This window comes from Cyanistes caeruleus, chromosome 3, assembly GCF_971803275.1.
Source record: "Cyanistes caeruleus chromosome 3, bCyaCae1.hap1.1, whole genome shotgun sequence".
Taxonomy (NCBI): Eukaryota; Metazoa; Chordata; class Aves; order Passeriformes; family Paridae; genus Cyanistes; species Cyanistes caeruleus.
In genome coordinates, this window is record NC_141703.1 from 95281544 (window position 1) to 95308309 (window position 26766).

General features: G+C 39.8%; 1 protein-coding gene across 4 annotated transcripts in view; it reads right to left on the reverse strand.

The window, feature by feature from the left end:
• Positions 1 to 6890: 6890 nt before the first annotated feature.
• Positions 6891 to 26766, reverse strand: part of IMPG2 (interphotoreceptor matrix proteoglycan 2) — a 52885-nt gene continuing 33009 nt past the window's right edge. For 2 of the 4 annotated variants that reach the window (XM_086883094.1, XM_086883095.1), the window contains 12 exons: positions 26419 to 26580; positions 25297 to 25355; positions 21798 to 22042; positions 21082 to 21164; positions 17147 to 17459; positions 15026 to 16680; positions 13917 to 14136; positions 12487 to 12697; positions 10140 to 10328; positions 9754 to 9952; positions 8783 to 8862; positions 6891 to 7890 (listed from right to left, as the gene is read on the reverse strand). In XM_086883094.1, coding sequence (XP_086739220.1) covers positions 7878 to 7890; positions 8783 to 8862; positions 9754 to 9952; positions 10140 to 10328; positions 12487 to 12697; positions 13917 to 14136; positions 15026 to 16680; positions 17147 to 17459; positions 21082 to 21164; positions 21798 to 22042; positions 25297 to 25355; positions 26419 to 26580 — 3429 coding nt within the window. In that variant the 3' untranslated portion in view covers positions 6891 to 7877. Of the gene's footprint in view, positions 7891 to 8782; positions 8863 to 9753; positions 9953 to 10139; positions 10329 to 12486; positions 12698 to 13916; positions 14137 to 15025; positions 16681 to 17146; positions 17460 to 21081; positions 21165 to 21797; positions 22043 to 25271; positions 25356 to 26418; positions 26581 to 26766 lie in introns of all 4 variants that reach the window. The other 2 variants (XM_086883097.1, XM_086883096.1) reach the window with 2 other exon arrangements.

Consider the following 26766-nt stretch of genomic DNA (forward strand, 5'->3'; position numbering starts at 1 on the left):
GCTGTACTAGTAGTTGATGCCTTCTGCAGAAGAGTCAGCCATGAAACTGCGTTCCATAATAAGCTTTGAGGTGAACTGTCAGACCCTGAAACCAGAGAACACTTTTGTCTTTGTGGTTCTGTCTGCTCAGGAGACACTGGAAAATGTCTGTTTGGCAGCTGCAGTGTTTCAGTGTTTCCACCCTTGGCAGTGAGCAGTGCCCAGCACCATTCCAGCCTGTGCCATTTGGAGAACCAGCGCAGCGCGGTGTGTGCCAGAAGTGAGCATCCACCAAAGCCAGGGCATCCCTTCTTGGCCAAACTGAACTGTCATCAATGGGGAGCGAGCTTGGCCTCCCTACCCATGGGAAGGTGTGGATAGGGGTCTTGCTGAGAGGACACTTGCTGCCAGTGCAGGTGAAAGGACCAGGGTGATGTGAACCCATGGGGTGATCATTTCCAGGCCAGCAATTGCCAGCTGCAGCCAACCTGCTTTTCCAGAGCACAGTTGCTGGTCAAGGCAGCAGAACAGCACTGATCAAACCATCATTTGTGTGTTCTGTGAGGTCCCCTAGTCTGGCAGCAACCTGAGCAACCTTATAGTCCATGTAGAATAGCTTACCCAAGAGGGAAAGTTAGCCTTCATTGAGCTTCAGTCAGTCCTTGCATGGGATTTTTATCTCTAGACCATTGCCCTGAACCCAAGCTAAGCTGGCAGTCTTCCCTCTTAGTATGATATCAACTGTTTGTGGTCTGCATTTCTTTATGGCAACTTTACTGAGCTGACACTTTCTTGGTAGGCTGTGGTTGCTTTGGTCTTTCTTGCTGATGCTCAGGAGAACCCTGTTTGTCCATATGGTACTTTGAAGGCAGCTGCAAATGAGATTTAATCAGCTGGAATCAACCAAAAACCTTTTAACTAGAATAGGCTGATATCAGTTCTTTGTCCTGTCCTTGGAAAGACCCTATAAACACAGGTGGTTGGGATTTTGTTCTTTTTCTACAGTTTCACATAGATTTGTATCTGAAGTGTTGTTGCTGACTCAGACTGCAGCCAAGCTTTGTCTTTTGTCTGTTTTTCTCCCCATTTTTTACTCCTTCCTCCCAGCCTCAAAAGCACTCCAAATTGGGGTCCAATTAATATGCATGTAGATCAGTTAATATTGCTGTTGCTAGTTGGCTTGGCTGCTTCTTTAATTTGAACCAAGTTTTGATTAGGCCTTTCCAAGCTGAAGCTCTTTGATACTAACTAGAGGAAAGAAAGCTCAGAGTGGCAGGGTTTTGAGGCAAGCACACTGGAGATCAGCAGATGTCCTGAAATGCTCAAATAATCCCAGACGTGTGAGACAGATAATGGTCTTAGAAAATGCAGGCAAAGACAGAGTTAGCAATGGCACTTTGCAGTACCAGTTCTGGTTTTCAGCATTAATTTTATGTGGTATTTTGCATGATCGTTCATCTGAAGCTGGATAAACACTTCTGATTTTCAAATTTGGTCCCTGAATGCATCCTCTGTTTGATGAGTGATCTTTGCTAAATTTGAGATTTCCCATTTCCCAGAGCAGAAAGGGGACAGGGCACAACCACTCTATGTCAGGAAGCTTAATTAAGTAGAGCTGGTTTAAGAAATGTTAATGAGTGGTTCACATGAGTGTTGGAGAATTCTCATCTTTGGTTTTCTATATTACAGGGCTGAACAGCTCTCCTATTTTTTGTTGGGTTGTCTTGTGGGGTTTTCCCCCCATTAACAAGTTTCTCATGATATAAAATCATCTGCTTTTTGCACACAAGTAATTAAAGAGTGGGAAGTTTTGTTACATACTGGTCATCACAGCTAATCAGGTTTTTCTATCATGACAAGGGGTGCTGCAGTGCACCACCTGAAGAGGAACAATGCATAGTTTACAAGTTTGTTCACAGGCAGCACAAGACAGTTCTTGAATAGGTGCTGAGCAGTGAAGCTGCAGAACCTCTGCTCTACTGGGTCCCTCACTGATATTTCAGAAGTAAAATTTTCCATATAACCTCCAAGGATAGATGCACACAGCATACTTAATCCTTCCTTTCTGCTTATCTCTGCATGTGGCAGCAGCAGGCTGCAGAGGGCCTGACTGGGCAAAATGCTCAGAGTTCTGCCCTCCCCTTGGTAAAGCAATATTAAGCATAATTACATAAAAGCAGCTTATTGACTTGAAGGTTTATCTAATCATAATGGTTATAGGGTGTTCTTCCTCTTCCTTATATAGGAAAAAACCTTTGAAATATAACCTCTTTGTTTACTTTATTTTTTTTCTGACATGACTTTATTCCATCTTTCCAGGCTAAAAGATCCCTTTTTAGAGACTAGTTTGGTCTGCCTGCAAACTGTGGATTGGTTCTCTGCTTTGAATGCCTTACCAGCACCTTCTGTTTCCTTTCTTTTCTTGATAGATAAAAGCTCTCATGTGCTTTGCTCTATGAAAAATATCTGTAGTGTTATCAATGTTCTTAGAGAAAACCCCAAAGCATTTACCATCAACCTTACTCTCAAGTCACATGCCCACTTCTGCTTTTGTTAGTTTGGTGTATCCAGTGTTGCATTAGGCATGTCCCATCAGGAGCTATCTGCAGAATGCTAAAGGTTTAAGTCCCTTGAAAGGTCAGTCTCTGTGTTTATGAGGCTCCCATTCACATTCCCTGCCAGCCTTGGGAGGACATTCCAGTGTGGGATCTTTTTTGGAACATGATGGGGTTTTTTAACAGATATTCACATGGTGACTTCATAAATGTTGCTGTGGTGGGAAGAAGAGCAAAATGAGAATTCTGTGTGGAAGAGCTCTGTAGACCACACTGCCTTCCCACCATGGCTGTGGGTTTACATTCACATCTAAGGTGGGCAGGTAAAAACCAAACACTAAGTGTGGGAAGTTTTGTTGATTTTTGTTATTGTTTCTGGTCATTTTGATTTAATTTTTTAATCAAAACTTTAAACAATAAATAATAAAGGACAAAAAATATTTTAAAAAAGCTGTGCAGCAGTCTCTGGTTTACTGGAGGACTGTATAAAGCATTCTTTTGGATCAAAACATTCTGATCTTTCCACATGAAGCTAGGGATGGGAAGAAAAGCTGCTGCCTTACTGAGCAGATGATGGGATCTACAGTTAACTGTAGTCTGTTACCTGTAGGTCACAGTAGGAGACAAGTCCTGTGCTGCTGCTGAAGTGTTTTACATCCCCATCCCTTTTCTGAGACAAGAGATCATATAATCACTGTGTACTCCTCTTTAGGTGGGGCTGAGTGAATTTCCTTGTAGCTGTCTCCCATGAGTCAATGGTAATCTTTTACACTTCGGATTGCTTGTAAGCTCTCCTCTGAAAATCTACCTCTGCACTTGCTCTCTTTTATCCATATATGTGCCCATGTTACTACATAAAGTTTTGATGTGTAGCCATATCCTTTATTGTTCCCATTTTCGTTTCTGTTCAAGCTATGTCAGCCTTTCCAGAAAATCATGATTTCCCCATCTGGCAATCAGCTGTGGAGATGCAACTGCAAGCCTAATTAACACCAAATTTAACTTGTGCTCTTTTTGAAGAGCATTTAAACCTCCAATGATTCAAGACAGTCATATTTTGTTGGTTTGGTTGTATAAATGAGAGCTGGGGGCAGTGTCCCCTCCTAAAAGGTCAGGCTTCAAGTGTAGTTTACTTCAGCTTATATATTTAATACAGAAACAAAGTCCTTAGATATGCTGATAGTAGAATTGATTTTTAAAAAATATAATCTGGCATCTGTCTCACAAAATTCTAGTACTGAGGGTATTTCTCATCCTGAAACAACTAAGAGTTGAAATCTACTTTTGTGTTTAACTGGAAACACAGGAAAACTAAAAGTGCAGGCTCAGAACAGCTGTAGCACCTTAGGCAAAATTACATTTTAATCCTGCAGCCTAGCAGAGCTAGCAGAGCTGTCTGCACTGCTCACTGCCGTGGGTGACCCAGCAAAGAGGTTGAGTAGCAGCACAAGCAAAAGTCCAAGAGGACAGGAACTCAACAAAAATTCCTGTGGGTCATTAATAATCTGGAATAGGAGAGCAAATTAGTGGTAAATATGGCAAAACCAAAACTTTTCCACTTGGTCTGACAAACAAAAAAAATCCTGGCCCAGGAATAGCTTTGGAATTTTTTTCCAGCTACAAAACCAAAATAAGTGGATCATGTTATATAGAAGATGATGCATCTGTTCCCAAACTGGATCAAGTAGTGGAAGGATAAGACAGAAATGCTGCTGGTGTTGTAGTACTCTTCAAATAAACCAAGTACCACAAAAGCCCTGTGAGTTTTCTACTAATATTTAAAACAGTAACAATGCACTGACCCACTTCCTATGCTGTATAGAGTCAGTCTGTGTCTGCCCTACGATGCTTACAGATAGACAGATAAATTGGTATTGGTGAATATTTTTGCTTTGTGTTTTATAGTGAGATGACTGTTCCTATGTAGGAACTGTAGCACCTTTGCATGTCTCTTCACAGAATCCATGTGGCAGAGGCCCCAAATTCCTCTCATGCACCTGCAGCCCTTAGGAAAAAGGAGCAATTCCTGCAGGCCTGATGAGAAATGATGAGAATGAATGTCTTGATTATTATGGGGTTTTTTCCATTCTAACATTTAAGCTGTAAGTTCTTAAAATATAAAAAGTTTATTCATGCACTTCCTTGGTTTGGTGGAGATAGGAGAAAGTTGTAGTTTCAGCTTCTGAGAACTGAAAAAGCCTTTTTTCTGGAACTAAACTGTTACCCAGCAGCACAGGAAGCTCACAGCCCAGGGATTCACTGAATGGACACTCATTTACTTGGTATCTTTTAGCCTCTTGCTGGGCAAGGCTCTGTGCTTTACAAAAATGCAAATACAAGACAAGAACACAATTATTCCTGTAATGCTGATAGTCTTGCAGCTCTGAACACTTGTTTTCTGTTTGAATTTCCAGCCCTGGTAGGATTTTACCACTTTGGATTGGTGCCTTGAGGTTTAAAAGTGAAGCCTTGAGAGATCCACAGGGCTGCTGTGGGTTTGAGATCCTCTGTTAAAAAGGCAGCTGCTAGCATCCTGAGGGACCAGTCATTTTCTTCTGTGTTTCCAGCCTTGAGGGGAGCCACAGATTCTGATAGACCTGTCAGCATCTAGTAATCAATGCCTGCCTTTTTCCATGCTCTTCAATTAAGCCAAGTCATTCAAACATGCACTTTTTACTTTTATAAATTGAAAAAGTGCATGCTAACTGATTATAGACTGATAGGTTTGTACACAGAGCTGGTTGGGGGGTGGTTGGGTTTTTTGTTATTTTAAGGGTTTGGGGTTTGTCTGTTTTGTTAGGATATTTAGAGTTCTTTATCTTTGCCTTGGACTGGGAAAGCGTCAAACAAAGTCAATTATTCATTAAGTTCTTGGCTTTTTGATTAGGAATAAAACATCTTCAGAAGAGTTTATCTGAAAGCAAAGCACTCAGGTATGTGCTTTCCAGCATGAATTTTCAGACTATAACCTTGCAAGTGTGAATGAACTATATTTTCTGCTTTTATTAGTGAAGGAATCTAACAGCTTAGCTAATTCTGTTAAAACAACTTTCTGATCCTACACACACAAATGTTCGTGGCTAAGACGCCTTCTCCATGTCAAACTCATAGTCTCTACATGAATGTTATAGAAAAAAATATTTTGGAAATAATTTTTTATTGTAATGAAAAGATACCATCATGTTCATGTATATACACACACACACAAAGAACATATCACTGTATATTCACTGAAACACCTCACACTCAGTGTAACCAGGCCTCGTCTCAGCTTGTGCACAGCAGAATACCTTGAAAACCTCTGTGATCCCAGCTGCCTTCCACTGCTGAACCCAGGAGGAGCAGCCCCAAATCTCCCAGGGCTGGCAGCTGAGCTGCACAGAAACAAGTCCCAGTCTGCTGCCCACCCTGAGCCCAGCAATTCCCTGCTCTGACAGCAGACCCCGGTGTTAGGGGATGGCTCAGCCGCGCTGCTGCGGGGTCACGAGGAGTGGGCTGTGCCCCAGAATCTCTGGACCAGCTGCTCTGACAGCCCCTGGGCCAGCCACTAGGATGGGGCCTCTGTCTCATAACATCTGGTCACAATGCTCAGCAGCACCATGTTATTTATTTCCTGCTGTCTGGCGTTATTTGGCTTTCAGTGGTTTATATAAGCATTTCTTTGACAGAAATGTGGCTCTGGTACCCATCCCCTGCCACTCAAGGCAAGAAGGTTCTACACAAGTGATCCAGTGAGGGGCTCCAGGACACGTAGAAAAATTGCATTGAAATATTCTCTTGTTTAGCTAGGCTGCCTAAAGACAATCAAGTAATTCTCACTACCACTCTAGAAAGTATCAGGTGGCTGTTGGCACATGTGGGCCAAAAACTACAGCTTTTGGAGAAATAAATCACTTGGCCTTTTTTTGCTAGCACAACCTAATGTGATTGTAATTGGGGCCCTAACCCTGACAGCTGTTTAATGACTTAAACAAGAGACCTTGGGTGACTGAACAGAACCCCAACACAGCTTAACATATAGTCAAGAGCTCTCTTCATAGCTTGAAGATAAAATTCCATTTCTTTACTTGGAAGTCTCCATCTCAATCCAGCTATTTCAAAATGTTTTAGGCTGACTTTTTTTTGTGTTTAAGGAATTCTGTGCTGATTTCCAATAAACTGAGAATAATTTCAGTTTTTCACTTCCCTGCAGGAAAGTGCTGACATCTACCAAATCTGCATGGACTTCAGTGCCTGATTTTGAAAGGGAGCTCATGGCAGGCTATTGCCTCATTCAGTAATTTTAAATATTAGTTGGCTGAATTCAACACTGAGTAAACACTAAATATAATATAGATATAAAAGAATGGGCACAAATGCCAGTGTAGTATTTCATTATTAAAACTAGTCATCTTTCTATTTTAACAACTAAATCCATTGTGAAAACAAGCTGAACACACAACAAATAAATAATGCAAATAACTTATAAATTATGAAACAAAATGTCTACATACAAAAAAAGAGTAAAAATCAATGTTAGTCACTTAAGCTTCACAAAAAAATTGTATGATAAAAGCCCTTCTGTGCCCCAGCTTGTGTGTCTGCCAGAATAAGCTGGAGAACCAACCATGCTGGCTTTAAAGACACTGCAGTGTGCTGCAGAAGCACTGTCCTGCCTGGCCAAGGCTCCCTGTGGGGTCACTGGTGGTGATGTCCAGGGACAGCCCTCAGGGGCTGCAGGCTCGGTGCTATCCTCTGCTTTGCTAATGCCAGGTGGCAAAATGTACATCAGGCATCTGTACAGAACAAAAGCTTTTCCAGTGAGCTTTTGTTTTTTGTCTGCTTTAAAATTTTGTGGGTGCTTTAAAATAATGCTGACATAACTCAGCACAATAGTTCTCCCCTACAACTGATTCCTTTGCAAATCAAATATTTCCTTCTGCTAGTATTTTATACCCATAAATTGCCACTGGAACCACCAGTGAGGGGATAAAATGCCAGGCAGGGATTTTCAATGTGCATTTTATTTTGGTTGTGCATGTATCTTTGTCTTACCCAAGAAGATTTTTTTTGCCCTTGTATACAAAATCCTTCAATGTCCATTATGAAGTTAAAGAAAAATGAACTTTCATAACCTCTGCTGCTTCTGATCACCTCTTTAGAAGTGTCATTTTACACGGAAGAGCCAGAAGAAATTGAGATTAACAGGTATCTGTACATTTTAGCCATTCACTTAGAAAACATCTGTATCCATCCATGCAATGTTAAGACTATAAGTAACTTTGCAGTTACATCTGAGCCCATTGCTGGGGCAGCAAGGTAGCATTTATCTCCCAAGTGTATTCTATCAATTTCTTTTTTTTCTTAAAGCAGCTTCCTGAAATGAAAAACAGAAAAGCAGTGATTAAGTTAATATCTTTTAAATATTGGATTCAAGGCTTATACAAGGCAGCCCTTACAATTTTACATCTGTGGGAAATCTAGATGCTGATCTTTTTCAAGATGAAAAAATAAACGACTGCCACGGAAAAATAGGAACTGCTGTTCCTTTGAATTAAAAAAAAATATAGCTGAAGGTCTGGGAACATGAGTTTTTTGCTACTATATGTATTTTTAACAGGATACCAAGGAACTGTACTACAGTATCTTTCAAAGTAACCCAGCAAGTTGTGGTTTGCTGCTTCCCACAGCAGGAACACAGCTGATGCGAGTGTGAATGCTCACAATTCAGTCCTTGAGGACCTTCTTTGTGCTAAGCTTTCATCAAAGCACACAGCTCAGACTGAGTCATTGTTTGGCATTGTAGTTTGTGTTACAGTTGGTGCCCACTTGGTACTGGCCACAAGACTATACCAGTGATCTGTCTGGTGCTGGTCAGCTGCCAAATCTTGACAATTCAAGATAAACTAGCATTTTTGTTTTGAGTTTTTAAAATTTCTGTTTTTAAACAAAGCACAGGGCAATGGGAATTACACCAGAGGAATTAATAAGATTCTATCTGTACTTTCAAGAGCCTAAATTGATGCCAGAGCTCTGACATCCATTAATTTTGGGATTCCTCTTCACTGCACTTTTTTTTTTTTACCCCTAGGACTTCCAGAATTATTAAATACTGTAAAAGGGTTGAACCTCTTCAAAAATAATGCTGAAATCTTAGCCTCTAGTGTCCTGGCATTTCTAAAACCTTAAAAAACAATACAGTAATGTGGCAAAGACCACATGAAAAAATCTCAAAGGAGTTAGTTATTCAGACAAGACATTTCACTCACATTTGATGCTGCCTAACAAACTCTGCAAACTGGCGGTCTTTAGCGTAGAGCTCTATAATTCGAATTCTGTCCTGAATTTCCTGGAATACAATAAACAGAATTGTAAGTACATAATAGAAATCAGAATGCTACTGAAATAACTGATTTCTGGGTTTTGGGAAATAAAGCTTCTATGTGCTGCTGTTTCAAAGAGTGGAGCTTGAAATTTGGCACTCCAATGCTAAAATTCTTCTTTATTTTATTATAATTATTTTAAGTTTTTTAATTTTTTTTTTTTTTAAGTGAAGCACTTAATTTGAATTCAGTAATACTTCACTTTTAAATCAAAACCAGGGTTTGGACAGAGTGTAGCATTTCAACAGGCTTTAACAAAACCATTTATGTCTCAGAGATAGTTTGCCTACCAGCCAGCATACCAGCTACATACTGGATTCACACCTTTCACAGCTGCTTAAAGATCTGTAGTTAGTTCTGGGATGTAAATCCTTTCTCTTTAGCCTTCTAGAGTAAACCTTGGATACTGTGTATACAGGAAGAAATAAGATGTGATCTAACTTGCAGGTTATAGAAAGACTTTAAAAACAATCAGAAATCACCCAGAGCAAAAGCACTCTGTGAAAAGGCCCGGATATATCAGTTTTCCACTGTGCAACTACTCTTAGAAAGGATAGTTGGCTTTAAAAGGTAAATGTTGTGTCAAGTAATGACATCAAACCTCCCCAAGTCCCATGAAGTTACTTAAGGGATCAGCTCCTTTATCATGGTCAGAACAAAACCATAACTTTCTCTAAAAGCAAGCAGGTAAAGCAAGCTTTTCTCTCTTCTTTGAAATAGCTGCAGCCGCTGCAACCTGTTTATCTAGAGCATAGACACTGGGGAAAGATCGGGCCCACCTCTGAGGCTGGAAGTGTGGAATAAGTTTACTGTTTCCGTGATCTTTCCCATGCCACTATGAAAACAAGGTCATTTACCTCCTTAGTAAGCTCACTGTTTTCATAAATGTGCCTGATCTCTTCACTGCTGTAGTCTGTGGATGTCTCTGCACTGGTGGAACTGTAGGACGTTAGCTGTGGATATCTCCGGTAATAATGGCTGTAGCCAGTCGTATCACTTTCATACATGGGGTTGTATTTAACTGCATTCTCAATGGACGAGAGGCTGTCACCCTGCCTGGGGGAGCAATAAACACACTGTCAGCTTCTCTGCAGCCTGGAGGGGCAGCAGACAGACTAAGGAAGCCTGGCATTTGGAGGTGCCTGCACATCCTGTTGCTTGTAAGCGGTGTGATATAAGACTTTTTAAAGAATTATCCTTATTGTAGCCGATGTGCTTTAAAATATTAGATGGTGTCACCTACCCCTGGGAGTCCCCAGTATCACTCTTTGTGTACTGGTCTCGAAGGGTCCTGGCCAAGAAGAAGATGACAGCAGATGCCACCAGAAGGAATCCTGCCACAGAAGCAATTGCAATACCCACAACCAGTGGCTCGGACACGTATTCCTCACAGTGCTCCCCTCTGTACCACCAGTTCTCTCCCACACGGCACCTGCCACAAAGAAACACAGGGAAATTACACACCAGCAAAAGCTTTGGTTAATGTATTTAAGTTCCTGTTATGATGTTCCCTCAGTTAAGTCACCCCAATAAATATCTTTGCATTATCCAATCACCAATTTTCTTTATTATTGTTATTATTATGGACGTACTTTTTGGTAGATAGTCATATAACAGTTTGAGTTGGAAGAGACCATTAAAGGTCATCTAGTCCCCTGCAATGAGCAGGGACATCTTCAACTAGATCAGGTTGCTCAGAGCCCCATCCAATCCAGGGGTGGGGCATCTACCATCTCTCTGGACAACCAGTTCCAGTGTTTTGCCACTGCAACTGTAAAAAATTTCTTCCTTGTATCTAGTCTGAATCTACCTTCTTTTAGTTTAGAACCATTATGCCTTGTCCTTTCACAATAGACCCTGCCAAAGTGTCTGTCCTCACCTTTCTTATAAACCTCCTTTAAGTATTGAAAGGCCAGAGGAAAGGTCTCACGGGAGCCTGCTTTTCTCCAGAATCCTCAGATCCCCAGAACCCAAATCACAGAATTGAATGAAGGTAGGTAAAACAGCAAAAGGGTAAGGCATTTGTGGTGGAAAATAACTGTGCCTTATGAAATTTACAGTACCCTGTGAGGTGTTAAAACTGGAAGGTGTTTAGACTGAGGAAAAACTCCTGCCTTGATTGAGCCTTGTGTGTGACATATCAAGATATATAAAGACATAAAAAGACAGCAGGTGTCTTTATCATCTTGTAATGCAGTCTAATGAAGGTGTGTTAGCTGAGTAGAATGTTCCTACTGTTTTGACTTTCACAATGTCTAAATGGATACATAAAATAAATGACTCGAGGGAAGCACAGGTCCGAGACTGTATCTCTGGAATGGTTGCCCAAAACTGTACTCAGCATTTCTGCCTAAATGTTGTTTTGAACATAGGAACTATAATGTTGTTATTATTGACTTTAAATATATCAGTAAAAATAATATATTTGCATTATGTATCTGTTTGGGAGTTTTTTCTGTAAAATCTCAAAGTATCATGATCTGTTATGACCATGCACAGCAATGAACCCTATTAATAAGAAACATCATTAACTTAACTGTTCTCACATAATGATCTGAAACTGTTTCTGAAAGTAGTAAGCAATACCTCAAATTGTTTCAATTTTGTTTTAATAAATACTGGCTGGAACATGCTTGGTTTCAGATATTTACCTGCTTCTGATTCACACTATCACACAAATGCATATAATGCATATAATGCATCTGTGATAGTATCCAATTTTAAAGTTTTAAAACCATTTTTATTTCTTCTGTTAACTGTTAGCAGTCTAAGATTGACTTTAGAGAAGTTCTAGGTAAACTTCAAAGAGGAAATCACATGAAGTAACATAACTAACTACTAGTAGTAATACTCTTCTTTGTGGTAGTTTTCTTAAATTTTGTTGATAGGTAAATTTTATTTTTAATAATAGACTGTTACATTGTTTGAAAAGAAAAAAGTAAAGTTCCATGTCAGGGGCACCACCAGTGTGTCTGTATCTTGCACAAAATCTTTTTGTTTACCTGCAAAATACAGCAATCCTGTTTAGATGCATCTGTATTTTTTTTTTTTTAAGCAAATATCTGGGGCCTGTTCCTGCATCCTTTTATGAGCCCACATATTTTTTCCCAAATGTACAATATTTAGTTTTATGCTTTTTTTCCAGACCAAAAGCACTATATTTGATGAATTTATGTACTATCAATGGGATGTGCAGGTATAAAATTCTGTTATGGAATTAACTCTCATAGGTGACATGGCAATCAATCACTTTGCTACTTGAAAAAACCTCTGGAGGTATATTCTGTCCCTAAAGTTCAATAAAAGTGATTTGAACCACTGAGTGTGCTCCATTACAACTGTTATTCCTAGTTAGTTTTATTTTCTGATGTTTCTGTTCTATTAATTTGTCACTCTCTCATTTATGATATATACATAAGAAAACTAATGTTAGTACTGGGACTCGCACTGAGCAGCATAACATGAGTGATAATCACCATCTACTCACTTGTTACACAATATTGCACAGAACTTTGGAAAAATCTTATAGAATGCTTCAAGACAGGCATTTTCATCCAGGAAGCACAACTTCCAGCAGCAGGATGACCTACCTACAGATGGCCCCTTGCCCAGGGCTTATGTCACACTTGCCATCGTTCAGGCAGAAGTTTGGTTGCAGATCACAAATGCTGTTGCATGGCAGCCCATCGATGCTGAGGTAGCCAGGGTTGCAGACACACTCAGCTTCCCCACTCCAGCGATTTACTAAGCATTCAGAGAACTCGTTGCAGGCCTGGAACTTGCAGGGATCTGCTTGCTCACCTGACAATACACAGAGCAAAACCTATTAATGAAAGGGAAGATTTAACAGGGACAAGGTGCTGGCTGCCATTTTCTCTAATGGTCTCTTGTTAATCCACAAAAATCCAGGGTACATCTTTCCTGAGTAACAAAAGGTTCTGCTAAGGTGAACAAGCACTAGCAAATATTCCTCTGTGCATACATGACAGTGGCATGGCTAAGACTACACAACAAACAGTCAAAAAAGCAAGAATGAAGTGATCTTTTTCATACTTGAACAGACAGTACCTCATATTTTCTCTGTCTGCTGGAACAAATGAGCAAACCACAGGTGACCTCCAGTATTTCTTGCTATGGAAAACCTAGGCAGCATATGGGGAAGGTCAGTGGGATGTCAGGCACTTACCATCTGCCCATGTGAGGGGATTTGCCTTTTTGTCTGCAAGGAGCACAAGCTTATTGCATTCAGGATACCTCACTGGTATCAGGCTTAAGAGGCTGGCATACAGCTAAACAATCAATATCAGAACATTTGCTGTGCTGATTAGACCATCTTTATAAGTGACCTGTCTGGAAAGATCAGCTACCATATGCCAACATGTCAGCACTCTTATTTTTCTCTAACTTTAAAACAGGAGATATTTCCAGGTTGCTTATATGGTGAACTACTGGCAAACTTTGACAAGGTAAAAAACCAAAACAACCTTCTTCCTGTATCAGAGGAGTGAAGCAAGAGGCCCTGTCACTTTTTAGTGCAACCAAGACCTTACCCCAAGCATGAGGCAGCAACTGTTACCTGTGCAGATGCCCACCTGGCAGGCAAACTGGCTACCACCTGTGGGAATAACCACGTGGAGTAAGTTCAAGCCACACATGAAAGTAAATGTAAAAGAGATGGGCACCACCGAGCCAGCTCTCTCATCTCCCTGAGCCATCTGTTCCCCCACTCCCCAGGTCAAATACAGGGGCATTATACAGAGTATCCCATGAGTTCATTTTTATCCAGAAATCTGCATGGACCCCATACAGCTTTCTCTGTCTGGGTACTACTTTGACTCTCATGTCTTTAGTTCAGAGCAGATTTTAATTTGTTTGTTTTTACTCAATGAAAGACTGTCTTTCTAAAGCCCAGCCCGTGAAAAGCAGTGAGCAGCCTCTGAGCTGCTGGGATCCTTAGCACTTAAACCAGAATTTTTTTCTGGATCTCTTGCTTTAAGCTGCATTTTCCTGCTGTCCTTACCTGATTCTACATCCAGAGAGTATTTATCGATGGCCAGGTTCATGGTGTGATATGCAGTGTTGCAGAAATCTTCCAGGATCATGTACACAGCGTTGGTGACATTCCGGGGCACAGGTCTGGCAAATTTCATTCGACTGTTCACCACAATGCTGCCATTTCTGAAGTTCAGGATTTCCAGGTTCTGGAATCCTGTCAGATTTGACTGAAGGTAGGGCACCAGCTGCAACACAGGGGATATGACAGGAAAGCTGAATCTTTGAATTTCTCTCTACTCAAGCCAGTTGCACTGTTACCGCAGCAGACAACTAGAGTCTGAATGGTTTTATCCAAATTGTACATCAAGGGCTTTCACCTTTACCCGGCTCAGGTCTGTGCTGCCAGGAGCCTGAGTATTTCAGGGAGCTCTTAAGAGTATACCAACTTGCAAGTAGTTTCTAAAAATCTAACAATTCAGAAACACAGTTCTCAGGACCCACATTGTGTTCTCCCTTGATCTAAGTACATGGAATATTTGCCATTTCACAGGGTTTTTCCTTCAAGCATGTCTCCCCCCTCCGTCTCTCTGCTTTGCTCCCTTCATCTCACACAAAAGGGTTTGTTTCAGTCACAAGAGGGGAATTTCCCAGTTAAAATTTGGCAGTTGTTGCTGTGTAACTCCCATAAGGCTTTCCAAGCCATCAGGTTAGGAACAGCTTAATTCCCTGAGCTACCTCTTAGGACAGGTTGAATGTGTTGAAGAAAAGTTACCTGCTCACAGCCCCAGGTTTTCTTGCGTCTTTCTCCCTATACACTAAATAAAGAGCAGTCTGGAAGCAAGTAGGGCGACTGTGGTAGTGACTTCAGCTACACTGCTATATTTATTGACACCAGCAGAGCAGCTGGTCCATGATGCTAAGGAGTTCTCCTTCAGAGAGACTATTATCTGACTAAAAGGTGAACAGAATCTCACCACCCATTTTCAGACAGAATATTCCCCACAGAGGGGCACAAACCTTATGTGTAAACACCAGTTGTAAGTTGCTCTCTGTGAAAGAGAGATGACTAAATATAATTTACAAATAGTTTTTGTCTATCTGCTAATGGATATTTAGCACAGAAGTAACTCTTACCAGCTCCAAGAATCGCTGCTCCAAGGCTTTATATTCAGGGGAGTTTTTATTAAACAGGTCCTCTGAAAACATCATGTTGGTAACCCGAAGACTGAAGAACACAACTAGAGCTCGGGATGGGACAGTACTGCTGTAGTGGGTTTCATGTGTGGCCCAAGCCACACTGGCCATCTCAGTGGACTGGACATGAGTTGTCAGCTCCATGTGACTTTCAGTCATTCTCCTTCCCTCCTCAGTCCGCTCAGGAGAAAAGTGAACAGTGCTAACATGGCCCAGGTCTACTGAAACATCCAGGACTCTCGTTGTTTCATCTCCCAGCTTTGTTGAGGTAGCCACAGACAATGACGGTGTGGATCCCACAGGAGGGAGGTGGGACTGAAGCTCAACAGTGCTTGTTGTTACACTCACTGTTTGATAATCCATTACAGTGCTGAAGCTCATGGAAATATGTGTGTCATGGTCTGTGCCATGCTGTCCAGGAAAGCCCTCTAGGACAGTGGTGTGATCTGTTACAGAAGGAACTGCAGCTGAACCTTGAGTAACTGCTGGAATTGCTGGTTGCACTGACTGATCTAAGGAGGTTTCTAGTGCTCTGTCAGTAGGCCAAACATCAGCTGGTACCTTCACTGCTGATCCAGCAGTGTCTTGGTCTGCCAGTGATGAATCTAGGGCTTGCTGCTCTTCTGTGGAAGCATCAAGCTTTACCACAGAAGGATCTGCAGTCAGAATAGTTTCTAAAGAGATTGTGCCCAAGTGGCCTACTGTAGCAGTTTCCATTACATCCGGCTGCCTCACTGTGAACAGTTCTTCTACCACTGCCCTGTCTTCACTTTGGTGTTCAACTACTTCAGGGATTATGTTCTGGCCTACACTAGACTCCTCAGATTGCTCCATACTGACAGTCCCTGTGGAGGTATGGAGACTATCTTCCACAGACAGATCTGTATATGGTGGTGAGACAGGGGCCTCTCCAGCTGGCATGACAAAAGAAGAATCATACATGCCCAGTGTTTCTGTCTGTGTAGATGGTTCCACAGACGATGGCTCTTCTGTCTGTAACAGAGGTACTTGCGGAGTTGTCGTCTCTGGAAAGACAAATATTTCAGACTCATCAAGGAAATCTTTCATATTGACTATCCCTTCATTCTCATCTTTGGAAAGATCATAATCTAATTTATTCCCAGAGTTAAGAATATAGTCTAAAATCATGCCTTCAGGGATATCCTCAGGTTTGATTAACAAAGACTCATTGTCATCTTCGAGCCAGCTATCAGGACCAGGGTAGAAAACTGGTTCCAGGGTTGCTTCTTCCCAAGGCCAGATACTTGATTCCATTTCTTTTCCTGAACCATCAAAAGCTGAACCAGACCCATCATCATATATAACTCTATCTCCAAGAAATATATCAGTTTCGTCTTCCATAGGGGGCACTTCTAAGGGAAAAGGAATTTCTTCCACAGAGTCTGCACTGTCACTGCCCTCAGGACTACCTTGGATTACTTCTTCCTTCTCTTTAATATCAGTCTCTATGACTGATGAAGAGGCCACTGTTGGTGCAGAAAGCAGAGGAACTTCATAGTCATCAGTAGATGGAGATTCTTCAGGCACAAGGTGAGAAGGACTTAAAGGCAAAAGTTCTTCAGATAGCCCAGTATCTTCAAACATTAAAAATAAAAACAAATTGACAATTAGCTGTTGTTTACAAAAAAAAGTGTCAAATTTCATTAATTTTATTACCTGTAGATCTATGTTCCACATTTTCCATAATACATCCTGGCCTTTGTATGCCAAAGTCATAAGGACCCCTGTTAACCTCTCCCACTTTCCATTAAGATATTCTATGGGCCAAGTCAAGACATACAAAATTACTTCTGTGCTATTTAACAAGTGCCATGTACATATAATTTCCAGAAGAGAGAAACAGGCATTATTAGCTATTACAAGCATTTTACTTTGGTATATAGCTCTTGGATACATGCGCACACAGAAGGTAAAAACTGGTGGAGAAAAATACTCAACTTTTAGAGCTTTCTGAAAGCTCATTTTGGTGAACTATAATCCGGTGAGTACCAGGAAACTCCACTATCCAGATTTAAGTTTCAGTCAATGGCATTAACTTACCATCTAAAGAACTGGGGGCTGAAAGCCATTCCAGAGAGTCCATAGAATCATGCTCTAACATTGGTACAGTGACTAAATGAGAAGTCTCTAAATTCTGCCCATCAGGCAAAGAAGTGACATCAACCTCTGAGGAAAGTGGAGCTTCAGGTGCCAAACCAGCCTCATAGTCCATGTTCTCTGGTCTTGGCTGGATTTCATTGTCACTGGACTGCTCACTGTCTGAGGTGGAATCTGGTTTGGTGTAATCAAAAGGCAAGGCATTGCTGACCGTTGACTCATCTGCAGAAGGACGTTCAGCTAAAAAGGTGCTGTCCTGGAACATAAAGCCACTATTAATATTTCCACTATTACAGGGGAAACACTGATTGTCTGCATTGGGCTGAACACACAGAAGGGGTTAACAGCAGGCAGTGGCCAAGTCTAACTACTGCCTCTGAAGGAGCAATGGGTGAGTGGCAAATATAGACCCTTGCTAATCTAGTGCAATATACATGTAAAATGCACATCCTTCTAACAAATGTTGTGTCCATCAAAAGGGGAAAGGAGCCATTCAGCTTGTTTGGAGTGCAACAAAACAGTGGAGCTGCAGCACTCCTTAGGGTATTAAGAGATTTGCATCTATATCCAACCCCATTCTCCTTTCCTATACTGAAAAAAAGGAATCTGTCCATCTCCAGCTAAATCAAAGATAAATGTTGTCTGCCTTTCTAAAGCATGATGAGGTCTAGCAGCTATTATTCATCAGCCACACAATTAATACAGTAATTCCACTATTTCAGTTACTATGATACAGGAAACAGTGTAGAAAGTGAACTTAGATGGATGCATGCCCAGTCATAATTTATTGATATCTTTTAGTTTCTGGGTATGATAACACAGGAAAATAACAAAGGCCAGAACATAATGAAGAACATTTAGAACATGGAATAATTTAGTCTTAAAGCCAAGATGCCTGTGCAGGAAAAAAAAATAAATCTAACAACAGTAATGATGAACAACAAAACGGATGCAGAATGAATTTGAGAATTATTTGAAATGTGAAAAAATAATTTGTTGTTACATCTCCAATTTTCACACTGTGTATTTACTAATCCACATCCCAATCATTAGTTGGTTTACAGTTAAAGTGGTTAGCATATTTCATCTTTGAATATTAATTTCCTACTATGGTGTCTGATGAGGTAATTATATCAGAAAAAAGGCAAAAAAGATATTAAGTTATTTGGTCAAGGCTACAAAAGCAAGCTGATAGCCTAAACCTCAGGAATTAGTACTTTACATGGACACCTGCCCATATATAAATGCTGTGCAGCAGTGGGCTATGGACCAATAACCCTGTAGGGTATGAAAAGCTGCCAAGCAATTCATGAAGCAGCAATTTATTATGGGCTAACAAACTGCCGATGGTGATGAGCAAAGTGTACCGTGGACGCAAGTTTCTGTAATATGTATTACAGTTCACAACCACTGGAATCATTTCTGTAGCTCACCATTCCTGTCAAACCTCTTTCTATTGCTTGACCAGCAGGAATAACAGGAAGAATCCAAATACTTTCCAATTTTAAATTTTACTCCCGGTTGAAATGTGGGTGAATTAAATTTTCAGCTTAATTCAAACTGCATTTGAATGCTTTGGAAACAGGCCAGTTAAAGTTGTTCTTTTTTTTTTTTCCCTTAAAATACTTGTTTGCATGTACTGATCACATTTAAAAATGCCAGTTGTTATGCCACCACAGTCTCATCAAGTATTTTAATTTATATGGTAACAATCAGTTGAAAAGTATATATACCATAAAGACATGTGTTCCAGCGCTTTTATTTTTGGCAAGACTAACCACTATAAATAAAGCTGTAAAAAGAGCTACTGTACAAAATTAGAAATAAATTATATATATAAATTCCATAAGAAAATAATTAGGACTACCAGCAATCACTCCTTGATATATTTATTTAATGCAAGCATTTAGTTGCCAGGGACTGCACTTCATCATATATTTGAATGGATAAATGCTCCTATGGCAATTATAAATAAACATAAATGGACATTATTAAAAAATTCTTGTTACAGGGCAATATATTATACTAGCAAGTTTAGTATCATATTGGCTAGTTCTGGTTTTCACCAGTGTAAAAGGTTTACAAATATGTTAGATGGCTGTAAACATGGAACTCCTCTCCCTGATTTTTCATTTTCTGCTGCCAGAAAGACATTGTATTCCTCAAACCAGAGCATTCTACTTGTTACAATTCATCATAAACAACAAGATACTGATTTCAAAAACTAGACCTGATTTTTGCTTTACTTTTAAAGAGAGCTGCAAAACTCAAAAAAATTAATGGTACCACCCACTGGCAATTGGAGGGTGAAATCATGACAGCTCCATGTTATGTCATGATATTGGTATGCTAATACAAATCCAGCTTATTCTCAAGTCACCTAGGGAAAACTATAGGAAAATTCTTTTCCATAGGTAACAGTTCTACTTGAACCATAAAGGTTCAACATCTGTGGAAATAATCGATCAATTTTGTACTGTTTAAGCACATTTAGATTTTTCCTATATTTATCTGAAGCTACTTTGCAAATGCCCTGTGTATTGCAGATTGCACACAGCTGGTTTGGGGATACACTCAATACCTTTTACATAATCAGAGTTTTTGACTGAAGGCATAGAAGCCTTTATTCATAGTCCATGATTAGAAAAATATAACTTCCACAATTTTTTAATCATCATAATATTCCCCAAAACTAGTTTAAAATTTATTATTGCCAAGATACTACTGCTCTAAAATATCTTCCTGTCTGCACATCTGTCAGATTACAGAATGGCAGAATTCTTTGTCTTTCTGCATTTTAGACTAGTTAGATGTCTCCAGTAAAGAGAAAGCCCTTTTCTGAAAGTTAAATCCATGTTTATCTCCACCATGTTTAATCCATTATGGCAAATCCACATGAATCTGTATTTTCGATATCGATGATTAGTTTTTAAAACTCAGGGAAAACTGCCATGAAAGTAAGGATATTATACCTATCCCCATTCTAACAATATTTGCATTTTGTGAAAACAAATTTTGCTTACATAAAAATTTCAGAAGTTGGCTACAATTCAATGTGTCTGTGTTCAAAACAGTCTCTTGATGGACTGAGTGACAATCTACCTACCATCCAGCACAAGTGGGCCTGGATTTTAAGGCATGATCTGAGTTAATTTCTTGTTGAAAACACATCTGTGTTACAGAACAGAGTGGAGAGCAGAATCCAACTACCCAGACAATGATTCAGCACTCAGAAGATCTCTGTTGGCAGAACTGACTAACTTGATCTCAGCATTGCTGGCACCTAACGCAGCATCTTTGTTTAAAGCCCCTTTGTACAGACATGGTCAGGGATCCCAAGTCTCCTGTCCAATACAGAACTCTAGTCTGTGTCTTGGGTTATTCCAGAGCTAGTCAGAGATGACAATTACAACTTCAAGAGATAAAAAAAAGAAACCAGTGCCAGTTATTTTCCTCTGCTGGTATTAGGAGGATGGATATAATTTTAAAACCAAATTCAGAACTTTCTTTGAAAGAAATACAGTAACAAAAGGAGCTTATGAAACTTAGAGTTTTAGCTCTTCTAGCAGCCAGTTTTAGGACTTACATCTATTTCTTCTTTCCAAAGAAAGGTAGTATCATGGAAGGCAGAATCACGTCTTTAGAGACGTTTACAACCAAAATAAGATAATCACAGAAAACTGTTGGGCAGCAGACACCAGGATTATCACACGAGAGATTTCACTTGTTTTTACTCCAATATAAAGCATGCCTTCATTAGTATGCCTTCTCTGCATGAACAACAGGATAGAGAAGCTCTGGGTGTTGGCTACAATTCTACCTTGCTGAAGTAAATTGCTCAAATGTGTCCAAAGGCCACTGCTCAGAACCATACTCACATCAAACTCCGGGCGCTCCAGCACGACTGGATGCTCAGTGATCCAGGATGGGTCTTCTGATGTGGGGTGCAGTATTTCCTTCACTGTGGAAATATAAACACTCGGGATATAAAGGCTGCAGTAACAGTGTGAGGAGGTTGTGTTGGAAGACCGACTGAAAAGCCCTCTCTGATTTCAGATTTGTAAGTAAAATCTTCTCAAAAGTTTGCCAGGGAGATTTTGCTGGAAATGTCTCCAAATCACTGACAGGAAGTGGAGGGGAAAGATGAGAACAAAGGGGTGACAGCACTCTTTCGTCACCTCTAGCAGGATCATTGAATATTGAACAATAATCTGGGTATTTCCTTTGTGCTGCCTAGAGCCAACACAGAGCTACTAAGCTGAAGGTCACCCTGATGCAATGTGCACCATGTGAACCACATTTCCCCCTTTTATTCCTATTAAATTTTGAAAGTATTACTGAAAGTGCACACGACAAACCTCAGTTTCAAAATAAAAATTCAAATAACATGGGGGGGCTAGGCTAACGGATCAAGAATAGGAGGCTACTGCTAATGACTTGGCCTGGTAAAGATCAGAGCAAAACAGGCTATGACACAAGTTGATTTTGTTCTATTTAATTTTTCAGAGGGACAGCTGAATAATTCACTCAGCTGAGATTTATTTTGTAAGAAGTCAGATGTGTGGCACACCAATGCATCCTAATTAATACGCACCATTAGTAAGCTGAAGAGAGTTAGGGTCCAAAGAGACGGAAGCATTTTCAAGCAGAGCATTTTTCTGGAGGATCTCAGCAATATAATCTCGGAAATCACTGATGGTGTACACAACTGTTGGATTGTCCTCTATGCCCATGAAGGAGTTGTCCTCCACCTTGTTTGAATGCAGGTTAATCAGGTCCCAGGTGGCATTGCTGATGGCTTTTCCATCAAATGTCACAGCATAGAGAACTTCCACCCCACTTCGGTTGTACAAGGAGAAAGAACACAGATGAGAAATGCCAGATTGTCCTAAACAAACAAGCACTATTTTTTCACAAGGGCCCACATCAATACCCTTTTTAATATAAAAATACATGCATGGCTTTAAAGGATGAATAAAAACTGCTTGATTCTTTTCATGAAGTTCTCAAGGGAAATGCTACCCAAAACTGACACCTGGTCTGCTCCCAGTCCCATATTTCTACTAGAGAATGGCAGACCACAAGCAGACCAAAACACTGGTTTTCTGCAAGCATTGTTAGTGGGTCCACCAGCATGCAGTGGTGAGAGTGGTGATTTGAAGGTCATGCCAATAATAGGAATGGTTCTGAGGTATGAAAATAGGCAGGAAAAAGAGGTTGTATATAGTAGCAATCTACAGCAGCAAGTGAGAGCCCTAATCTCTGTCACTGTGCAGTGTTAACCTGCTTGAAAGAATGATTTTAATAGCAATAAAATAGTATTTAATTAATCTTATAATTGGGAAAATTTATGATTATCTAGACTCATGTGATCATTTATTCTATGACTCAGTTTTGTATTTGTGTACAGTTTAGAGGTTTTTTTTATATAAACTCTCCTCCATTTTCTCAATTTTCTTTTCCTGAATACATCTGGATGTCCTTTTCCACACAACAGCTTAGGCTGCAATCAAATTTACCATACACTGGGCATAAACACAAGGGAACTGTAGAAGATAGAACACATTTTGGCTGTAGACAGAACACAGCAACAAAATTAAGCAACCTATGAAGCATGAGAAAAACATGCTCTGAATACAGGTTTTCTTGATTCCACAGAGCTGGATTGCATTTTTAAAACAATAATTCTGTTCAGAGAAGTGTTTAAAGCCCCAGTGCCAAATACAACAGAGACAATCTGCAAACACACTGACTAAAACCAGGGGTTTTCCTGCTGGCTCTATCATTGACATGAGCCCACCATGGGCTCACCATGGGCACTGACTGTCAGCAGAGGAAACTGAAAAGGACAGCAGTAGTGAAAAGGCACAGCAAAAATGGAACAGAATATGCTCCTCAAATGTAACAGTTAGATTTAATAAACCTGTGCTGTCATTCATAATTCATAACAAATAACATGGATGGATGTTGTACACCAACCTCTGGAAATGGCTAAACATCTGGTGCCTGGAACATAGCTCTTGTAAACAGTTATATATAGTTTGTGAAGATATTTGTGGTTCTAACCTTTCTTGAAAAGTTAGAATGCTCATTCTCTTTAAACTTGTTCATGGAAACTGGCTATGCTGAGATACACACAGAACAAATACATTTAGTAAATGAAGGCTGCAGTTCTTTTTCTGTTTTGTGGCATTCTTAACATACTAAAAAAGGAAAATTCAGGATTCTTGAATGTGTCTGATGAGAAACAATCAATTCCATGTTCTACTAAAGAACATTTATTAAAATTCTGCTAAGATCTGCAGCACCTCTGGCCTTGAAGCTAAGCCAACAGCCTTTGCTGGAGAATTGTGCGATTTTATCTACTTCATTAATAATAATAATCCCATATCTATTCAAGACTTTGCTGCAAAGTATGAAGACTTTGAGTCATTGTTAAGCAATTTTGTTTTCTTCACAAAATATACTTTTATTCACAAGTTACCCCAGTAGCTGACTTGTGTCTAGGATGATTTTTCCTGAGAGTTTTTTTACTTTTTAGGGCGTAAATAAGAAAATTCAGTTTATCCTTGATGGAAATAGATCCGTTTTTTGCGGTTTCTGGTAGAACTCTCTCTCACAATATTTATGTTAGACAACAATCTTGCTCTGAACAGAAAACTACAAATCCTCAAAAACAATGCCTGCCAGCTAAACATGTTTTTCCCATCTGTATTATGACAATATCTATAAAAAAGTTGTCTTTACCTTTCTTCCTCAGAAGGGCTGATTATAAAAACAAAACAGAATAGCAAAACTCGTTAAATCAATGTCAAAATTTCCTTTAAGTCTTAAAACTCTAACAAGTTTGCTTTGGTATTCTACAGGGCATACCCATTTGAAAACACACACAGGAAAATCCTTTTAAGTTGCTGAGTTATTCAGCTACATAAAAAATTGTTCTGCTTTTGCTCAACTGAGATATTTCCTATTGATCCCAAGGAACTGGCAGAGCCATCTCAGATTATTGTAAATAATGCAGTTAAATTGCTGGCAGTACCAAGAAGATCAAGGCTCACTTATCCTACCTAAAGGTTTAACTTAAAGCCAATGGCTTTTTGCCATGCACACAAGAGAAACCAAGAGAAAAATTTGCTAGAAATTCCAGCCTTTTGTCTTTTCAAATGAACCAAGTGCTTGCAAACCTATTAGACTGCAAAGACCAAGATGTTTTGCTACCTTCCAGGCTACAAACTGGACACAGCCTAGGGTTCCAACCACAAGACCTCTCTCATTACAGCTGCTTTGTTACCTACATGTATGCTAGCTAAAATACCCCAGGTAACAAATTCTAAGAAATACAGTTTACATTCTCAAAGAAAACACAATTTGGATTAATTCATGAGTGGAGCAACACACTCAGTAGATTCTACAAGTTATATCCAGTCCATTCAGAAAAAATCAGTTTGTGAGCCCTGTACTCCAAAAGTCTGACATTTTACATTTGATGAATTAACAAATTAACTTTAAATGTCACTCAGAAGCACAGATGGGTTTAAGGGAATCAGGTCTTTAAAAATATATTTATAGGAATACAGAGAGTTAAAACATTCCGTATCTTTTATCAAACTATCCCCCACCCTTTTTTTTGATACAAGAGAGACCTTTACATAGCCTAAACAATAACCTTTGGAGACATCCCAAATTAATGTCAATAATTTGAAAAATAAATTTAAATACACCACATTTTTCCAAAAAAGTTTCCGTGTCCTTCCTTGTCTAACATTTGGACATATTAGAAGTAGAAGCTATGAATATATCTTTTAATTTTAGGATAGAATCTTGAACAAGAATGCCTTGTCTTGAAATCACAGCAAATATGTCATATGAGATTCTCTTGAGAATGCCAGAAGGAAAAAAAAAAAAGAAAAAAGATTGTTCTATATTTCTATTTCAGTTGCATATATAGAGGCACCAAATACAAGAGCACTTGATTAATACATGCTAGGAGTTCCCACACACACACCTGACAACCTGCCAAGCATCATGTCAGCTCATTGCATCATCATACATGACCATGTTCAATCACCATATCTGCATCAGTATCATTTTACCTGTAATCCAGGATATGGATGTTTTTGTATCCAGGTAGTCCTTCAAATACATTTTTGATCTATTTTGACAGAAAAACAAAAAAATTAACACAGATTCCATTCACTTCTGCTCATATGGTGAAAAATCATGAAGTGTTTCTATCATGTTCCAAAATTGTATCTGAGCTGTTACATCTAATTGGTGAAAAACAGTTAAATATTCTTTTCTTTATGGAAGAGTAGTTTAGGTGACACTGTTTCATTATTAGAAAAAGGGGAAATAAAAAGTTGAAGAACAATATCCAGCATTCCCCAAGGACTGTATAGAAACATTCCAAGGGGAGAAATGGAAAGAGACTGCCAAGATAATCAAGTGTGCTACAGGAGACAAAACCAAGATAGAGAATACTGAAAGTTCATGCTGGTTTAGGAAGTTTTTTAGCTTCCAAAGATCCTTGCCAATTGAGGATTAATTTTTACTCCATAAATTCTTGTTCTCCTCCCCCACTTCATTTTTAAACTGTCTTTGGTGAGACTTATACAATCACAGTGCTGCTGACTTTTTTTCCCCCCAAGATCTTCTTTATTCAAGCTCAGACAAAACCAGGCAAGGGATCAAAGGAGTGGAACATCCATGTGCCAGGTGGACTCTGTCCCACCTGACAATTTTTGCATACACACATACCATGGCATTGCTTTTGGACTCACAGCTAGGAAAACTAAGATGTCTATAGCCTACGCTAGCAACTTGTGACAGTCATGGTGATGCTTTTTTGGCTGCAGTGAAGAGTACATCTCTTTCCCATCTGGCCCAGGATCTGGCATAGGGTTAGCCCCAGTAAAAAGCATTCAGAGAACCAACCCCAACTAAATGGGGCTAAGAAGGAGACAAAGCTAGAGAAAAGATTAGCCTCATGATAAGCAGCCACATGAAAACTTGGATCCCTCTCCAAAGAGAAGAATTTCACACACCCTGCCCCCAAAATTTGATGGTAATAAAATTGCCACCATTATACACAAAATAAAAAAGAAATATTGGAAACAAAAGGGAGAGAAAAATCAGGAGCCCTGACACAGATGACTTTGCTGCTATTATTTTGCAGAGCCAGCAAAAGGAAAAAGGAAGTTAGGGAAGGGAATCACCTGAGAAATGAACCGTTCAGACAGCAGTTGATACTCAGCAGCAGATGGGTCCTTCAGCTCCTCACTGTATTGTTCACCAACAATCAAAATGTTGAACTCAATCATCTGCTCAGTTACAGGTCTAACTAGCTTTTCATCCTGCTTCTTTATCTCATTATTGATCTGGAAGGGAAGGAAGAAGGGAGAGAAGAGACACACTTAATGCCACATGAATGCTGCAGTCCGAAGCACAGCGTGCCCATGCAGGAGCCATCACCTGTTTGCCTTGCACCATTATGGAGTGCTCGTGAGGCCTCAGGGATAGAGGCAGCAACTAATGAGACACTCTACTGAGCAAGAACATTTCCT